Raw genomic sequence first — 20,198 nt, forward strand, 5'->3', positions numbered from 1 at the left:
AATCTTTGCACAGATGCAGGAAGGGAGCAGGATGAGGTCCACGCATCTTTCGTTTTCTTCCATTCCTGTGAAGTTCTTCCCATGCAATATAATTGTTAACTGACTCTTTTCTCTGTCACTGGCCTGTTGGATCTACAAAGTAGCAATCGCATTCAGTCACTTTTGTAATGTAAGAAAAAGACACATACCTTCTTTAAACTATATCCCGCATGAAATATAATGGGTGGCAGCAAAATATTGAAGAAGATGGAAGGATCGAATGTCATCTGCCAGAAAGGACAAAAGAGGGGGTAAGGACAAATCAAGTAGCATTTAATTTGATAGGATAGGTTTTAATTGTAACTTCTTATCAGGATTAATCTCAGGATCAGCTTCAATGTCTGCAGGCCAGAATGTTATTCTGAGTTGTTTTCTTACAAGTATTAGTGTGTAGTTCCTTACTGCTTTTATATGTAGAATACTACTTGAAAAGTATTCCTTAAAGAAGGAAATCAGTCATGCACTATTTTACAGGGAACACATACAGGCAGTGTTACCTGTGATAGTACGTATCTGCACTACCAGACATCCAACCTGACAGTCCCGTGGCTTAACTCCCGGTTCAGACACGGACTACCTGTTCAGTTTCAGGACAGACACATCATCAGTGTTGCGCCTCAATTCCCCACAAACAGAGTGGTGATAAAAGAGAAGACCTGCACTACCAAAGCCAACGCGATGTTTCCTTTGAAGCATATCTGTTTAGGCACAGACAGAGCTTGCTAATGTTGCTTAATGAACTGCTGGCTAATATGTGCCTTCTTGAACTACTGCACGTGAAAACTGTGCACACTTTGATCACCTTCATTATTCACTTGAGTTAACCTAAAAGTGATCAAAAATATATTTTACCTCACACTTTCAGCAGGCAAGGAACATTCACGTGGCTAGGTAATGTAGCTCAGATGCAACATAACTCATTAAACTGTAATTGTATAATCAGTTCTGCTAACCTGCCAGCACAGGTTTCTACTGCCCTGAAGTTTCTCAGTAAATCTGCTGATTGCTTCTCTAGCATCATTTCCTTTGTAACATGTCTCGTAAAATATAATCTGTCCAATCCGGTCAATCAGTTTTGGCCTGACTGCAACAAAACAAGCTCTAGACTCTCCACAGTAACTAGCAATTTCTAATTCCTAACAAAATGTAAGTTTAGCAAAGTACAAATTGTCCTTTATGGCAAAAGGACTGCCTACACAGACATGAAATTCACAAATGGCATAAAGTCTTTTCTTCCAGATTTTGATTTGAGGGTTTTGTGATGGCCTGAATATTAGCAGCTCAACTAATTTACCGGCAACATCCTCATATGTGCTGACATCGTAAGTTATATTGTCATGGCAATGAAACTCCAGTTTGCTTCTGGTGATAGTTACCTATCTCTGCGTTACTGAAGATGCAACATATCACCGTGTTACGAAATCTGAGAGGCACAGACACTGAGGCAAAGGGGTTTCCTTATATCCTCAATAAGCTAAGGACTAGGTTCAGCCATTCTGCAAAGACAACTGGATTTTCTGCAAAGACATAGCTAAGGTGCTCTTTGCTTTCAGAACTGAAGGTATGCTGCGGGGTTAGTGTCTTGGTGGTTCCTGTTCCAAGCCACTGGCTGGCACAGCAGCAGACACCACTTTGTCCTCTGTTATGCAGTTTGTTACACTCAAATGCATGTGTAAGGTCAGCCCTGTTCGTGTGAAACATACATTTTTTGTTTCTACAACAGCCAGAAACAGTTTATAAAATACCCACTAAATTTTTTAAAGTAATGCTAGAATGAGGATGATGTTAGGCAAGGCAAGAAGTTCTTATTGCAGCTGTTGTCGGTACACTGTTCATATTCGCCTTCAACTTCAGGCACGGAGAGAGACCAGGGACAATATTCAGCCACTGCACTTCATTACAAGTAGCTTTCAATAAAACAGAAACCACAGCATTGCTGGAGAAAAAATATTTTAATAAGCCTGTGTACTGTTTACTGTTCTGTCAGCGGGCTATATTATACCAATACTTTTAAAAGAGACAGGATGTAATTAATGCAATGGTTTGCAGCTCCTTTGTTCAGATAAAGTGATATTTTAAGGCTGCAGTATTCTAGGTGAATTATTTAGCTTCAAAAGAGTAAGACCTGCCTACAAAATTACTTCTGTCTTCTTACTAACAGATAGCTCGATTTGATAAACAGGAAGTGAGAGCTCAGCCTTTTTTTCCATTCTGCTTACTTTGAATTATAAAGTTGAAAAAAACTAGCTGGCAAATAATGTGCCGGCAACTTAGCTATGCTGGTAATTTCATTGAAAACCTGATAGAAAAAGGATTTTCTTCACTTATGAACTAGCAGCCTCAAATGTTAATTTTGGAATTAACTCAGCAAATATATTAAAATATTTTTTCTATAGGCATCAGAAATCCTGACTGCGTGTTTTATTATTCAAAACCATGTTCTAAAGGATACGCGTTTGTAAGTCATGGCACAGTCTATTCTTTCTGATAAACGCACTTAGTAAACTCTTATACCGAGGTCAAAAGGGAATTACCGTTGTACAAAAACCAGAGCATGGTGTGATCGTGTTTTCTGTTTTTTACATTCGTGCTTTTGCCAGTGAGGAAGGCTGCCAGGCATTGTTATTGTCTCCTAAATACTGGTGAACTCCTCCCTCTTTCCTTTTTTATTTATTTTCTTTTTAAGAGGGCATTTGCCAGATAATTTTAAAGGAAAAAGGAGTGAAAATCCAGGCAGGCTGAGGCCTCTCCAGTAATATAAAGAAACCCACAACTCACAGTTGAGACTTTTAAGAATCTTCCAGCAAAGTGAGACTATGGAAGGAAGATTGGGCATTCCCCTTGCAAGGGCAACAGAAACTTCTGTGCGAGTTAGTGCTCCTCCTTCCTCATAACCCAAGTCAGCTGCAGTATACCAGGTTTGATGAAGATGTTCAAATGCAATGGATTAGTACATATGCCTCGGAAACTAAACACACACTTTGACTAAGACAAACCTCTTGCAACCAGCTAGCAGGAAAAAGGATGAAGATTCAGCAAAATCTGACTAGTCTGACTGCCACAGTATTTTCCTGTCTCCACCCACCACAGCCCTAATAGTCCTTGACAGTCTAGTTCTTTCTGAGAATGGCAAGAGTCTGGCAGTGACGACAGACAGGCACACAATGGTGCTGCATCAGCAAGGAATTTGAGCAGATGGTAAAATCCTAATTCTGCTGAGTTCCCCAGTGTACATTCCAAGCATAACTTAAAGGTTTTTACAATGATAACCACTATAGTACACAGGAACATGTATTACTGTGCTAGATAAGCAGTAATACTTGGAAAAAAGCAAAATAATATATTGCAATATTGTAAAAAAACACTGGTAAGGACTTAGAAGCTTCATGTGAATATGTGATGTCTTTGAGCATAAAATCTAGGTTTTAAAAAGTCCCTCTGCACTCATGAGTTCTTTAAATTGCTGTCATTTTTTAAGAAAGTGAACGTTACAAGAAGTCAATATTGCAAGGGGAGGGGGAAAGAACATGCTAACAAAATAAAGTATTTTAATTGTTATATACTGGAAAACAGAAAAGGCCATGACATTGTAAAAGACTGTAAACTTCCTCCCACACTTCCCTTTTTGCATCCAACCTCAATTGCCACAATGCTGACTGCCCAAGCTTGGGGAGAGCCAGTGAAATCCCCGCTGAGGACCACTGCAGCAGTGAATGAATGTATGAGAACTCTGTAATGCATTTAAGCGTTATAAAAAAAACCCAAACCCTTATCTGTGGAAGTTTACATATTTACAAGTTTATATTTTGTAAAATGTTTAGAGTTTGTAGTTACCTCTGCTGTATACAGGGGTAAAACCTCCCTTGCATTATGCTGCCAGAGCAAGTCACTTTTCAGACAGAGGACAAATAAAGATATGAGTGGGGTTTATGAAGTTTTGGTGGCGATGAATCCAAGGTAACAGCTGCACCTGCAAGTGAACTCAGTGTCTGCAGGAGGTGCGACTGGCATCTAAGGGTTCAGGCAGCTCTTCTGCAAGCATACAGCCAGCTGTATGCTAAATGATGGTCAGCTTTCTACCGCACCTTATTTCCTTTCCTGTTCTCCTTCCTCGCTTACCCTTCTCACCCTGAATTCAGAATAGCCTCTCTCTGTGTCACATTTTAGCTTGAAACTTGTTTTCCTTTCTCAAGGGTGTAAATAAAAGAAATATCTTACACAGTTTAGAACAAAAATAAGATAGGTTTTACCTTCTGAAGCATTGCATTGCCCTGGTGACCATTGACATTGTGGTGGCTGATCTCTCTTTTGTACTGATATTCATAGACCTGATTAGTTATATTAATAAGTAGAGTGGATGGCCCAGATGTCAGCTTTTCACATTCATAAACAGTTCCACTTTCAACATCTGATGCTTTTGTTGCGTATCGTATAATTAATCCCATTACAAGGCCTGGAGAGTAAAAAGAAAAAACAAAACCAAAGAGATTCAGGTACTTTTAAGTATCTGATGCTACACAATTACTGATTTGAAGAAAAATTAACTCTGTTAAAGCTAGGACACCACTTTCTCAGTGTTTCCACCTTCACAGAGGTACACCTCACCCAACACTTCATGGATGACCATAAAATATTCTTCCAAAATGGTCATTTCATTAGAATACAGATGTTGGTTTGACATATGCTTAACTGTACTCCTATTTTTGTGACCCAGTTGCTGGCATCATTCTGGTATAGTTATTAACTGAGTTGCTCAACCACCGCATTTGCAATAGATATGTAGAGAAGGGGGGATGTCTACATAACTAATGTGCTGTACGGAGCATACGAAAATCAGCTGTGCTTCTGGTGATTTTACACCCTTCACTCATGGGGCCAAAACTCTGACGCAGTATCCTGAGGCACATTCTGCTTTCTGTAGAAGACTGTATTTCTGAGACTGTATAAACATGGCAAAATAAAAGCAGGAAGAAGGAAAGGAAGATTAAGACTGGGATTAATTGATTTGATTATCTACAATTAAGGACTGTTATCTAAGACAGACATTTTGGCTCCATTTACAGTTAACAGAGAGGAAAATGTACTGCAATTGTCCTCTGGAAGGTGCGCTTCTTTCTGTTGGCTTTAGTAGGAGCTTGCATGATTACTTCAGGAGAGGTGACTAATATTTAGCTAGATAACATTACTGAGATTATTTCCACCCTCAGAGACTTGAATTTGGTTTCAAATTTAATTTCCACGCTTCTTTTATGTCCTATGTGCTTTAAATCCCATGGATATGATAAACAGCTTTGCAGTTACTAATTATGAACACATTCATAAAATGCTAAGAATACGCAGCTTAAATATTGATGGAAGACATCTAAACATCTAGATAGATATACTTACTCATGAAAGAGAAGAAAGAAATTAAATTACAGGAAATAGCTGATAGGCATCTGAAAAATATGATGTTAAAGTTTAAGTTTTGTCCAGTAATCAGATGCCATGGTGATAAAAGTGATCATAAATGCCTAGAGAGAGAAATAGGATGTCTCCATTATTGTCACATTTTCCCATAACAGAGACTCTCTGAACTGCAGATTTCTAGCACACACGTATGGCAAGTTTGTAGCTTCCTGGACTGATGCTACAACAGCTGTGTTGCTTGTTTAGTATGCATATGCATTTATGCTTGTTTTGTATCTATTGTTTGGTTTGGTATCTACGGTTGGTTTCTTTAAATTCTTTAAATAAAGGATTTAGATAAGCAATAGAAAATCCCAAGGCCACTTTCTTAAGTTATACAGCATTTGTGCACTAAATCAGATAATAAATCTAGCTGTAGTAAAAGACAGAATTCTTCAAAATTTTGGGGGAAAGCGTGTATGGGAAAAGGGAAGCAAGTGCTACTGTGAAATATGACTTCTACAGTGGTCAGCCCCAGATGTCCAAAATCATGAGTCAGAACCCAGGAAACCATTAATTAGTTAAAACAGTCAGGGTTTTCATCTTATTTTTATTAAATTTCCTCTAGAAGAACCACATACTTCATTTTCAAATTCAATTTCAGATACATTAAAAATTCAACTTCATTTGATGCTTGGACAAGACTTGATGTTTCCTTCTCATTCTCTGGAAGAGAAAACTTTTCGTTTTTCCTTTACCATTTTTGTTCTATCACTCAATGTTTTAAACTACAGCCTCTGTTGCATTTCCGTTACCAGGTATTACACAGCCTTAACCAGCTCAGGTAACAGAAATATTTTGCAGATGTCCACCATCGCATGCCTGTGCAAGGACACTGGCAGAAAGACTAGGCAAGAACAGGAATATTTGGCAACACAGTTTGCTAGAATCAGTATCAGGTCACAAGGCGGAATAGGTTTCGAATAGTCAGGAGAAAGAAGTGTTTGGTTAGATGAACGTGCCGTTACAACCTGTTCACCCATCCCATCGTCTCCTCTTTCATTTCCCTTTTCTGTCTTTCTGCATTCTCTCTGTCCGCTTACCCAATTTCCCTATATGTCCCTCATTGTCTTTCCCACACAATTCTTCTGCTGTTGCCCAACTTCTTGTCGTGCTGCATTTCCTGGTCTCTAACACCTGCCCGTTTACAGCATCTGTCCTACTAAACCGCCTTTTTCTGGATAGTTTTACTTAGACCCTCACACTGTGTCTTCCAAAATTATGTAGGACAGTAATCTTTTTTTCTACTAGCCTTGTTTCTGTTATACTGGCAACAACGAGCATCATGCTTATTTGTACAAGTAACAGTCTTGCTGCATACAAAGGACGACTTTAAGGAAATAGCACTGTTTTTAACTGAGAGCTCAAAAATAGTGAATGAAGAGCTAAAAACATGAACGTCATTTTAAAAATAAGAGTTTAAATCCTGCTATTCAGGGTGGTTCTTCTGATTTATTTTTTAGCCTTTGAAGTTTAACTGTTTCCATGGCTTGTATACATCATAACTTTCAGAATGACAACACGGAACTGCTCAAGGGAGATCAGTGGAGACTGGCTGACATTGCCTTTACAATCTCTATTGTACAGCCAGGTGGACTACTGTGTCCTACAACATGTTGAGATTCCTAGTATATGTGTTGTATTGGCTAACATAGCATATACTTTGAACTGAATTCTGTGTGATAGTTTTAAAACTGAAAATGAATGTTCTCTATTATAGTAATGCAATTGCATTGACTTGTTCAAGGGCAAGTTATTTCAGCCTGTAGTGTCAAGTTTAGACTAGGAGTAGAGGGCTGTTCTTAGTCTGTATTCTGAGAAGATATGTTATCTTCAGCTGTAGTCCCAAACTGCCTCTGTAGGAATTTTCTGGAATGGAAACAAATGCAAACATTTAGATCCTAGCCCTGCAAGACAGCTCTTGAGTATAAATAAATCCATTTGCAGAAAAGGAATATTTTTAAAATATGATCACAGTAGCTGTAGAGAAATAAAGATCAACACTGACTGAGATTTACAACTGGAATTCAAGTTTGCCTTTTGGGTTTTCTTCTGCCAGCTGTAGATCTTATCCTCTGACGAGTCCAGGTCCGGATAATGTACAGAGCCACACAAGTAATGAAATGATCATGAAAGAACAAGGAAACTGTGAGAGTATCCAACAGCATACACATATTGGAGAAATTACATTAGAGAAGATTCTAACAATCAGTATTCTCAGGGCACCAGTGGGGCTTTGAGGTCCTTGTAGCTCTCAAGGAAATTCTATAATGTATTAAATTTGAACAAAATGTGGACAGGATCCATAATGATGGGTTGATTCAGAATATTCTCAGATGCTCTATGGAAGGTTCAGACAAAGACGATTGCTATCACTGGACTATATTGCAAGAGTCAATATAAGTGATGGGATTGTATTCTTGCTTCAGGAATAATAAATGTGCCAGATTGTATTCTTGCTTCAGGAATAATAAATGTGCCAAAGACCCTGTATAAAACCCCCAGTGAATTAATCTGGGAAGAGGGTATTTAATATTTTAGTAGGTGTATCATTTATGGAATGCACTTTCTGCTTTAAATCATTATATAACATTTCTTTCACGATAGAATTCAGGAGCCCAGATTATTTTCTAATAGAAAGAATTCATTTTTAAATAGGTGTAAAATGTGTTCTCCTTTTCACTACTCCTCCTTCCAAACTGAAATCATGCTTTTGTAATGTATCTTTTGAAAAATTCTTTATAGTCCATTTAAAGAAAAAAAAAAATTGGGGAAATATTATTTGGATGTATCTACTATGAAAAAAGACTAATAATTTCTAATTTCCTTGCAATCAGTGTTTTGTGGCAGAATAATTAAACATGAAAATTTTCTCACAAAGTTCGATGGACTTTGGTATGTAAAAACATGTATGTAAAAACATACCTTCTGTGCAAATAGTTCTGATTTCATAGTGGCATGCACAGAAAGCCTGGCTTTACCATGTAAGTCTAGGAATTCGTCTGTTAAAACTCCCTGAAGTCAGGAATGATGCAGCATCCGTTACCTGACATCACAAGTAGGTATTATACTAAGGTACTGGTTAGCATGAATAAAAAAGTTTCAAATAGTATTACGTCAGTTAAGGATGTAGGTAATTGTAAAGGCAAACTCTTATGCAAGGCTAAACTTGAGTGTACTAACACAAAGTAGAGTACCTGTCTTGTATTCTAGGAGTCCAAATCCAATTATAAATGTTTTCATCTCAGCTTCCCCTTATTTAAGACATTTTCCTTCAAAACTAGTACGAAGGCTTCATTTAATTTGTGTTCTAAGCACATTTATTTAAATGCAGGATTGGAACAGAAAAGGGTGTAACTAACGTTCCAGATTTCTTTAAAACAGTCTCAATTGTTCTTTGAAGTAAGATCTTGCAGCAAAATCTCACTCTAACTAGAGCTCAGTCATGTTTCAACTGAAGGCAATGCAGGATTTCCAACTTCTTCAGTGGAAGCAGGATAAAATCCTTAATCACAGATGAGAGCTTTGGAAGGGATTTCTTAAGTGACTCATGCCAAACTCCTGAGCTAAACAGGACTGTTCTTTCCCCAGGATTTTATTGAGTCAGCTGTTGAATGCCTTCCTTAATGACACTCAGGGATGCAGTTTTAGCCATTACTTGATTTTCCCAAATATTTCAGAATTTCTTCCAAATTTCTTTGTTTGCCTCAAGAATGCTATTCCTCTCTTCATCTGCCCACTACAAAATGCCAGTTTCTGCCTCGATCATGATTTTCCCATGCTCTCCTCTGAATCCGGACAATCTCTCTTCATTATGAATGTTGTAGTCAGGAAGACCAAGAAGTACTCTTCGTTATTTTATTGAGGGCTAGAGAGTCCTCTTTCTGGGACTTGCTACATCCATTGCTGCCTTTGAGAATTAGGGGTACTCAGAACAAACTCACAATCGGAAGGAAACTACAGTTATTCCACACGAGAGGCATAATGGATTTAGGAGGTGTAAGAATCATATTGCCTAGTCATTAGACACCTCCACCGAAGTTGAGTCAAGACCTCTGATATGTGCCTCGCTTCCAAACGTGGGATCCTCAGAAGAGGCTGAGGAAGGGCTCCTGTGAGGCAGCTTTCCCACTGCGCACCTGTCAAGAGCTGAACAATTGGAGGGAAGACAAAAAAAAAAAAAAAAAAAAAAGAGTGGTAGATCTCCAATCCCACCCCTCCAATGCCTCAAAACTTCAGGAAGCATCTCTAACCGCTGCAACACGAAGCCATTTCTTGTGAGCACTACAATGACTGTGTTCTGCGTTCTGTCCATTCATCCTTTTTATGTTTTCTTTCCAGTCTGATCAACTAGTCCCACAGAGCACAACTCTGAAGGCAGGTACGTCTTCAGTCAGCCTCACCTCCACCCTAATGGGTATCAAGCATTCCCCAGGGGAGACAACTATTCAAGCTGAGAACAATTTCAAGCAAAGTTGCTAATTAACCTAGCAGATAAAAGGCACAGATTGTATCGGTGGTGGGGTTTTTTTTGTTTGTCTGTTAGTTTTGTTGTTAAAGTTTAATTCTGGCTGCCTACCTGCAGGAGTGCTTTAGCCTCTTCATCAGAGGTAACTGGTGGCACCGGTATGTAGCCCTGATACCTACATTATGGGGAGGATGAGAAATTTGGGTACTTACACTCAGTTTTTCATTGTGCTAGCTCTGGGCTATTCTCCCACTAATGTGGAGGGCCACGACTTATGTATTACACAGGGAATTTGGCACCTAACATTTTATGACTGAGGTATCTAGAGATATCAGGCCCTGTAGGAGCTGGCTAATAGGCACTTAAGTCTTTTATTGGGTCTAGTACTAAGAGGCCATCTTCTGGGGTCTGGTGCTAAGAGAGAGGCCACCTACTCTTATCTGAGAGAAATGGTGTTCAGTTTTCATTACTGCTTGTGTAGATAATCAATCACACTAATTCTGACTATGCTGTTGTATAGAAAACTGTGCTGATAATGTATATAAAGGATGTTCTACCTTTTCTGGGTGGCACAAAATTACTCCTTCATATCCACCTGCCTCCTTGATGTAATGAAATCAGGAAGTCAGCTGAGTTTACTATTTGGGGTCTGTTTGTCAAGCCAAGCTACAGTGTGCAGAGAAACTTGTTCTCCGAGATACTGGAAAACAAAAGCATGAATGAATAAGCAGGTAAGTCTGTATTCTTCTGCATTGTTTGTGAGCGATTTTTCAGTTTGGTGTCAAAACAAACAAAACAATTTGAGTGTTTAAATACTTTCAAGCTAAATGCCTTGAAATGTATATACATATAGATATGTACACATAATTTTTTTGTGAAATATTGTTGAATTAATTCTTGTGAATTAATTCTGGGTTCTGCTAAATGCCTTTTTTCCCCTTTGCAACTCCAGAAAGATTTTTAATTTAAATATAGCTATATTTAGTGTTGAACCATTGCTTTGATTAAAAAAAATTAATTAACACATCTCAGTTTTTGAAGTTTCTAAATGGACAGTTTTCCAGTATAGGCTTTTCTTTAGCTGGAACTATTCAGCCTAAAACTGCATTTTCCTACAGAGCTTACGCAAAAAAAAAACCCCAAAACAACCCTTTTGTTTGTTCTGTACTTTAAATAGAACTTTCTATCAGGCTGTTCCTAGTGTTTAATTTGTGGATGTTCAGCACTTTGCAGTAACTGTAGAACTTCTTCCTGTTTTTGTATGTCCGTGGGTTGTTTTTTTCCCCTGGTCTTCCTCATATTTCACTCTCTCCATCCTTTCCACTGCTACGCCCCTAATGGCACACTGTCTTGATAAGGAATACAGACCCATCTATCATACCGTGGGACACAGTCTGCAAATAAGTGGCCATATTCTTCTATCACTTGAAGCAAAATTATTGGTTTCTTGTGCTGCTATTCACATATCTAGCAAATAGCTCAAACTGTAGGCCAGAGACTTTTGGTTTGTACAGAACAGGTATAAACCAGAATTGTTCCGATAATGAAGGCAAAAAATAAGCGAGGGCAGGATTTAGCTCACTGTCAGTGCTCGGTGCCATGAAGATTTTCTCCCGAAATTGCTGCCTGTTGATCTGACACCTCTATCATGACCTTTGAAATTCCACTTTCTTCTCATTATTGCTATTCCACAATGCTAAAGATACCTAAACCCATACCCAAAATTTCTAAGGATAAAAAGGACACCATCAGCTTTGTGGATCCTACGAATAAGCTTTTTTCTCTGTTTGAAGATTGCCATAAATAATGCAAGACTAAATAGATAGTTTATTTACAATCGTGAGGAATGTTTCCTTTGTTCGCGAATGTTTTAATAATTCAAAAGCTCTGTCCTGCTGGAGCACTAATCTCCTAACTGATCAAAAGAATATCGTGAGCTGGTTATCCTCATGATGTGCAGATTATGTTCTGGGCAGGCAGCAAAATAGAACCAAAAGCTAGATAAAACTGTAATTAAATACTGATTTATTTGTGCAATGTTGTATTCCCACATATTTCATTTCTATTTTGATAGGCTTTTGTCTAAATCTTCAACAAATGTCATCAGGCGCACATGGGAAACAGCACAGTAGTGTAAAGGAAGCTGCTATAGAAGAGTCACCCATGTAATTGGAAAAACATCGTAATTTACAAGTTGATCACAATGAATATATTGCACAGTGTTTCATGGTTTTCCTTTTGAGAGGTGTTAATAGAAACGCAACACGCAAATGTATTCTCAGTGATGCTATGTAGCTTGTACCCCATAAAACTGTTAAACAACAATCTAGTGATGTCTGACAATGAAAACCATTGCCTTTAACTAAGTGTCGTGTGATGTCTCAACTGATTCAGTTGAAGTGTGTTTTCTATGTGTGGCAGATTTCAAGATTAGAAAAAGGGCATATTATCAAATAAATACTTTTTCAGAACTTTAAAATAAATGCAAGGCAGATGAGAATTAAGAGATCCCACAGAGTTCCTCACCCAAGGTGTTAGGGGCTCAGTAACTGGCTTAATACAAGAGTTTCTTGTTTACTCGCTTTCCTTCGAAGTATCAAGTCACTTGTGAAGATAGTACATGAGCCAAGAAGATTAAATAGCCTGGGTTCTTGAAATTTCATACAGTTAATTTATCTAATGAAATAGTTTGAAAGGGATACAAGGAAGACGGTGATCTTCAGCTGCAGTCCTCCTTGGACTTTTAAGATGATCTATCTTAAAATGCTTGACATAGAAAGAGCAAATGAAGCGTTCAGCTCAAAATGTAGGGCTCAGTTGCCTTTTCTGTTGCAGGCTTGCAGCTGAACCTCCATAGAGTTTTTTGCATGCGGTGTGCCGTGATAAACAAATATTCTTCAGAATATGTAATCTTAACAAAACCAGTTTTGGGTATTACACTGCTAGAGTGTGTGATGTGCACAGAATGAGTCTGAGTCAAAACAGGCTGGCGTTTAGGGGCGTAATGACTGAGCTGTTGATTTATATCTTTCATTTTGACAGTGTCACCCTCCTATACGTGTTTTATGGTAACAGAAATGGCAGTCACACACTCTTCTCAAAGTGAAACAACAATAAGAGAATGACGAGAGAAATCATTATACATGTAGGTGTATACCATTAAACTAGTGAGTACTTCATATCAGCGGATAATGTAGAAAGTTCTACATGAAAGCGATTGATACACAATATTGCGAAACTTCATAAAAGAAGATTAGAACTGGACAGGCAAACTGAAATTACAGTACAATGACAGCATTCAGAGAAGACTTGAGAGAGGCATTCTTCATAGTCTGTTTTTTTTCAAAGGCGTAGAGAAAGAACAAAAGAAAAATCTCAAGATCATTTAAACTTTATTAGGCAACGTGGCTGTATCCACAAGGCTCCTTAGTCTAACACCTTTGAATGTTACACAAAACAAGCATGGAAAATAAGCAAATTAAATAATCTCTTTCACTGTGGGCGTTTCATTATTTTGAAAACAGTAAACTCCCTAACACCCCAAGTGTCATGCAGTGGCTGTCTGCCCATAGAGGAACATAACGCGCACTTCGCGAGGATAACCAGCTCGTGACAGTCGCTCCCTTAACAAGTCGGGCTCCAGCTACTTCATGAGAGATGCTGTTACATTATTATTATTTTACTGTACAGTTATGGAGCCGATGACATTTCATTCAGCACATTTTCTGAGCTTTGTCAGCACTTGAGATCAAGTGCCTGATCATAAATATGCAACTAGTCCCATGTTAAGCTGGCACTTGAATTTATACTCACCATAAAGCATAGCTCCTCCAGTTTCATGCAGAAAGCGGAATCGATGGTTTTTAAACAACCAAATTGTTAATATTGTAAGAATGAGCAGAAAGTTAAAGACCAGCAACTCCACAGCTCCCTGATGATAAACCCGATCTTCATCTTTCACTGATACATATTTCTTCAACTCCTCCATTTCATTCCCTTTATGGAAACTACGTGCAAAATAAAAGAAAAAAAAAAATCACAGGAAGGAAAGCGTTACCACCTTTGGTACAAAAAAGTCCAGATACTACAGAAATTCACAGCAAGCACATCTGTTTCATTTGCAGCCTCGGGGTGAAGTGCCCCAGCTCAGAATTCGGCTGGATTCTAGTTACAGCTTCCTGTTTCTCTCTTAAAGCTGCCCCGTCTCATTTTTAATGTTACGGTTGCATCACTGGACTCCGCTTGCTCCAGCTGTGGATGCACAAATCGCCTCCAAGGTTCAGGCTCTGTCCATTTCTAAAATTGTGTTGGAAAACTTAGTCTGTGTTCATAATGTTTGTTCCTGTAGTTTACAGCATAATCGCTATCCTAAAAATCATATTTTGTCTTGATCGTTTAAGATGGAAAAACTGACGTTAAAAGAATGGCATAGCAACCTTCACTACATTTTGGAAGTTTAAAAATCTTTCCTCTTTCCCACTTTTAAATGTAAGCGATGTAGAATAAAGGTGGCACTTTACTACGATGCAAAGACAGGAGAAGAAAACAAAACAATGAATAAGGATTTCAAGATTTAGGCCTTGGGCTTGTATTGATCCTGCAGGAAGACTGAGAGACTGAGAGTTCTCTGTAAAAGCAAAGGTCCAATTACCTAGAATTAAAAGCACTTAATAAGCCCTATCAAACTGAATAACATGCATTGGAATTTACTTGCCATCATTTCTGCTGTCTGCATGTTTTCATTTACATGACTCAAGCCAGAAAAACAGTAGAATTTATCTTACTATTTATAGCTAATACTCACAGAAGATTTTCTGTCCGATCCTAAGGCTGCAATACATGTATTATACTGGAGGATTCCAAATAAACTCTCATTTTCATCAGAAAAAAATCCCGATTCTGCTTCTCATTAAAAAAGGACAATCTTCTCATTATTTTTTTGTCACAATCTCATAAAATTTTATTTTTTAAAAACATTTTGGGCCAAACTAATCTGTACAGTATCTATTCCAAGTCAGTTATTTGTCAAAGGTGAATAAAATAGAAATAAATACCTAGATATCCGTATTCTCAGTCATTTCAGGGCTGTAGCTCATAATAGTACGAGTGTTCCTAAGGAGGCACTGTTGCTTCAATTGATGATGTTTTAAAATGACTTCTGCTTGGTAAACAATCAATTCTGACCTCTGTGTAAACTAATTTCATCACATTTTACAGGTTTTCATTTTTTCTTTCACTTTGTATGAAAAGCAGTTTCCTTCTAGTTCTTTTCTAATTAATGCTTTTTCTTTGCTTACCAGATATTTTTTCACTCTCTATCACTGGTTTTACTCTGCCCTCTCCACTGTTTCACTACCTTCTCTCCTTTGTGTTCCCCTCATTTTCTCTTTCTCTTTGTAATTTTACCTGATAATTTGCGAACATAGTCAGGATTACTTAAGTCAAAACTGTATTTCTGAACTGATTATCAGTGGAGTCTCTGAGATGAAAAGTTGGCAAAAACCAGCTGATACTTCCCAAATTAATGCAACTCAATTTCAAGTAAGGATAAAACTTTGATGTTAACCTGTATTTTTGAGAATTATTCACTGCTGTATTTTGAATGACAAAATAACGTACAGGGGAATTAGGTGTAGCAATTTCGTTGTACAACTGATGCAAATCTTTTTAAAATGTTAGTCCCAGAGCCAAGGCTTATAACTTTTATAAAGGAGAAAAATAAAAATTAAGACTTGATTTGGATATCATATTCACAGTTTAGAAATGACAGTGACCTTAACATTGTGAGACTGGCCATCCGTCTCCAATGTGGAAGTATCAAAAGCAAAACAAAAATCATTTGAAAATAACTACATTCAGTATCTATCCCAATGCAAACCAAAGATTTCTTTATTATGAAAACCAGAGTCCTTTGCTACCCTTGTCAAATAGGTAATTTGCAGGTGCTCATAATAAAATCAATGGAAAAGAAGCACAAAACAGTGGAAGGAGGTCATTTTATACCGAGAATCTCGGTGATTAGACTGTTCACCTCAGATCTGGGAGACCAAGTTCAATTCCCTTTTCTGTTTGAATTTACCTGAACCCGTATTTCTCACCAGACAATAAGGAGTTCCTCAGTCTTACTGCTAGAGCAGCTGCGGTATGAAATATTTGGAACGCCTAAGTGTTCATTTCCCAAAGGTGTATTTCCCCTTTTGCAAAATAGGGTTATAATTCTGCCCTATCTCACAAGATAATCTGATGCATGTTTGTGAAACAATCACATGCTATAGCAATTTGCACCATGCCAGAGCTTAAATGGAAACAAATAGTTTTAGATTTAGTATCAGGTTTGGATAATAAACATTTTTAAATTTATTGACCCATAACAGGAGGTGGAAATGGTGGAAATTTCTGAGTTATTTGTTGTCTGTGTCCTATCCATTTGCATACTGGTCACATCAGTTACATTAAAAAAAACAGTATGTGATCATATGAATAAAAGGTATATTGCTTAGGAGCAAAGGGGAAAGAAGGAGCAAAGGGGATAGAATTTAGATGGCATAAACAACTTGAATTCTTTATTTCCCAGTCTTTTGCACTCTCTCTTTTAATATGAAGTATTTTAGAGTGTATTGAACATCCTGAGAAAAATAATAAGAAGAATATGCTGACTCTCACATGTACAGTACAAATTGTTGGGCAGTATATTAGTGGGCAAAAAGTAGTACAGTTCCCCTGGCTTTGATTCCCCAGTAAAGAATATGACATAAAGCTTTTAAGTGTGGTATTTTGGGGTTTTTTTATTTGCTTGTTTATATGGAAAAGTATAATTCAAGGGAAAAAAACAAAACTACCTTACATGGTCATTAGATAACCAAAGACCAGACTTTGTTCAGGAAGAATTTTCTAAAAAATGGACACACTGTGAAAATAATTAAATTGTGTAGTGGTTGATCAGTCATGTTTCTGTGTGTGAAACTGTTTTAGAAAGAACTATGAGGTCATCAGAGAGCATGGTAGTTTTTTTAGAGAAGCTCTGAAGGCATTGTCAGACTCCTTTTATGTAAAAGACATCTGTGTCAGGAAACACTTTACCCAAAAAACATTGTCCTCAGGAATGAGAATTTAGACATCAGTAATCACAATTTAGACAGAGACGTCACAAAACCTTGCCCTTGTTGGGAAAATGTTGGGGGTTGGTTTGTTTGTTTAACTGGTTTTATCTGTTCTTTTGTTTCTACTGAACTCAAAATCACAAGCTTGTTCCAAGATTTACTTTTTTGGTAGGTTATAAGCTTCTGAAGTTTGAATCTCAACAACGTAAGGGCTTCAAAAAAGACTGTATCTGAAAAGCAAGACCAAGCGTCCCAGCTCTACAAACTTTTGAGCATGTGCTTAACCTTCTGAGTGAGAACGCTCCCAGTTAAGTCGCTGCTTCAAGCCTCACTTACTGAACAGGTTTTGGACTTAACAAATGAATCTAGACACACACCAAACTTTCTCTTTACTGATAGTTAAAGGGGTATGTTTCCTTAATGTTGGCATAAAAAAAAGATGCTTATACTTCAAGAGCTTTTTGCTGTAATGGATGAGGGATAAATTCTGTATTTTGTCACTTGAACTGCTTCCACATTCTGGGTTGCATAGAAGTGAATTATTTTAGTAGGAAAAAACCACGGCTCTACAGAAAATAGCTAAATATTTCAAGGCAGCCTTTGAGGATATATAACCATAGTTGGATCCTGAGACCAAACCTCTCTTTTCTTTAAACTATTGGAATATCTGAGATAGCCACAAAAAGGTTGGGAGGAATGATCAGGTTTTTACCTCTTGCAGATAATGGCTTTAAACACTAGGCTAAACAGTTCTGTTCCTCCATACACTCTGAGTCTGGCAAGTGGCAATTTTTGAATGTTTTCCTTCATGCACGGGAGCACAACGCTTGACACCTGGGAAACACTGTAATCAGAGTTTTCTGTTGGCTGAATGGATTTAGGCTTGCAGGTGTTGGACTTGGGGCTTAAATTCTGCCAAAGACTCAGCACAGCTCCTCGTATAATTTTGGGGAGATCTGGTTCTAAATAGCATTCGTCATGTTGCCGGATTGGGCTTTTAGGTATTGCTTTCCTCTCAGAGATGGAAGACAATTGTACATCAGCTTTCCAGACATGGCCACCCATCATAGTTGCTGCTTATGAGGAATCCAGAAATGACATCCAAAACTGTTGTTGTTCTTTGCATTCTCAAACATTGTATGAATCCTTCACAGAGCCATGTAAACACGTCTAATCCTATAATTGTATCCTTGTCTGCAACTGGCACTAATAGAATTTTTAGCTTGCATGTCCATTATGCCAATCATTTTCTTTTCTTTTTGTTTAAAGATAAATTTTGATTATTTGAAACTAAGAATTTATCTTCCACAAAAAAAGATAAAATCTATATTTTTTTTAACTTCATATGTTTTTTTTTCTTTTTACATTCTAAATTTCTTCAAACGGCTTTTTTTGTAAACGTTTTTCATCTTCCATTTCATTTGGTGCATAGAGCATTCTCTGTGAATTCCAACAAACACATCAGATTTCTGATTCCTGGGCAAAGGTACGTCTCCAAATTATGCATTAAGGTGTTTTTTTCTTTCTAAATGGAATTCATAATTAATGTGGATTCATTCTATCTTGATGAAAGATTTATCATAGATATTAATTTTCCAGGGACTTTGTCCTAATGATTTTAACAAAATTCTGTTCCCCTCCAGCGAGGACAGTTCAGCATTCTTAGTATGTATTTGTACTGTGCTGTTCTGAAGAAATTAATGCAGGTTTGCATCAGTCAACCTCTTTTCCACATGCTGAGTTAACCTTAAAATAGGCTCACGAGTGAACTTATTGCCACTACTAACATTCATGAAGCTTCTAAAGAATCAGGTATTTAAAATGGCCATGTTGAAGCAGTATAAGCTTATCCACAGGGAGATCTTGGAAGAAATTCTCGTGCTGTGCTCGCGAGTAGAAAGCTGATGTTGCAGACTTTCTAGTGACCGAGTAATACAGACTGAAACATGCAAATACTTTTCATCAGGTGATCTGTGCTAAGGGCCGGGGCTCAGAGAGAATACTTTCCTTTAAACTTTTTTAAAAATACAGAGAAAAATGTCACGTGTCACAACATGGTTGTTTTCTATTTGATAACGTTTGCCAAAAGTGACCATTTTTCTTTCTAATGTTTCTAATTTAACATCATCATTCATTCACTATAAAGAAGTGCTACAAAACAAGAGGTAGCATGGTTTTTTTCTACAAAACACAGGATACTTGTTTTTAGCTAACTGCTGCAATTTACCTATATCTGTAGAAAACGATTAGCTTGATTCCTTACAGATAGTACAATGCTTTCTAATTTTAGGATTAGGAATAGCAATGTTTACATCATTCACAAGGCTTTTTAGGAATTCAAACCCCCTCACATACAAGAGCAGCCCCCAGGAAGCGCGAGCGACCCAGAGGGCGGCGAACAGGGCGGGCAAACAGGGCGTGGCATGTCAGAAGGGCGTGGCGCGGCAGTTCACGCAGGCAGGGCGTGCGGGGAAGACGAGCGGGCAGGGCGCAGTCCCCCTCCTGGCTCTAGAGGCCAACTCAACTGGTAGTCATCGCCCTCCCAGAAGAGGACCGGCTATGGTTTCCACTCGGCTGAAAGCCGTCACCAGAAGGAATGTGGCGACCCAGACGAAGCCCTCACGCAAGCAGGCAGCTGTCCAGGTCTCTGGCTGCAGGGAGTGCCTGAGCCTGTCGGCTGTAGCGGAGGGCGGCAGAGACGACACCTGTGTGCGATGTGACCAGGTGGATGATCTGCTCGGCCTGGTGGTGGAGCTGAAGGAGGAAGTGGAGAGGCTAAGGAGTATCTGGGAGTGTGAGAGGGAGATAGATTGGTGGAGCCGCACCCTGCCATCCCTGAGGCAAAGGCAGCAGACGGAGGCTCCACAGGAAGCAGAGGATCCCCTGCCTTCTTGCCACCAGGTAGAAAGAGGGGACCCAAGCGACGGGGGGGAATGGAAACAGGTTCCTGCTCGGGGTGCCAGGCGAACCCCCGTCCGGCCTCCCTCACCTTCCCGGTTGCCCTTACAGAACAGGTATGGGGCCCTGGAAGTTGAGGGCCAGGCAAATGAGGATGTGGACGAAGGTCCATCCGGGAGGTTGCCCAGGGTGAGGCAGTCAGCCCCACGCATTATGACTGCCTCTGCCAAGAAAAAAAGGAGGGT

General features: G+C 38.6%; 2 protein-coding genes across 2 annotated transcripts in view; one reads left to right on the top strand and one right to left on the bottom strand.

Moving 5' to 3' along the window:
- Positions 1-13,943, bottom strand: part of SLC9A9 (solute carrier family 9, subfamily A (NHE9, cation proton antiporter 9), member 9) — a 216,178-nt gene extending 202,235 nt beyond the window's left edge. Inside the window, exons 1-3 of the mRNA XM_009325097.1 lie at positions 13,769-13,943; positions 4,290-4,492; positions 189-266 (exon numbers count right to left, since the gene is read on the bottom strand). Coding sequence (XP_009323372.1) covers positions 189-266; positions 4,290-4,492; positions 13,769-13,943 — 456 coding nt within the window. The remainder of the gene's footprint in view (positions 1-188; positions 267-4,289; positions 4,493-13,768) is intronic.
- A 5,416-nt stretch (positions 13,944-19,359) lies between these two features.
- The window catches only part of LOC103917919 (chromosome unknown open reading frame, human C3orf58), a 51,058-nt gene continuing 50,219 nt past the window's right edge, over positions 19,360-20,198 (top strand). The window contains exon 1 of the mRNA XM_009325129.1: positions 19,360-19,821. Coding sequence (XP_009323404.1) covers positions 19,360-19,821 — 462 coding nt within the window. The remainder of the gene's footprint in view (positions 19,822-20,198) is intronic.

Source organism: Pygoscelis adeliae, unplaced genomic scaffold, assembly GCF_000699105.1.
Source record: "Pygoscelis adeliae isolate BGI_AS28 unplaced genomic scaffold, ASM69910v1 Scaffold155, whole genome shotgun sequence".
NCBI classification, from domain to species: domain Eukaryota; kingdom Metazoa; phylum Chordata; class Aves; order Sphenisciformes; family Spheniscidae; genus Pygoscelis; species Pygoscelis adeliae.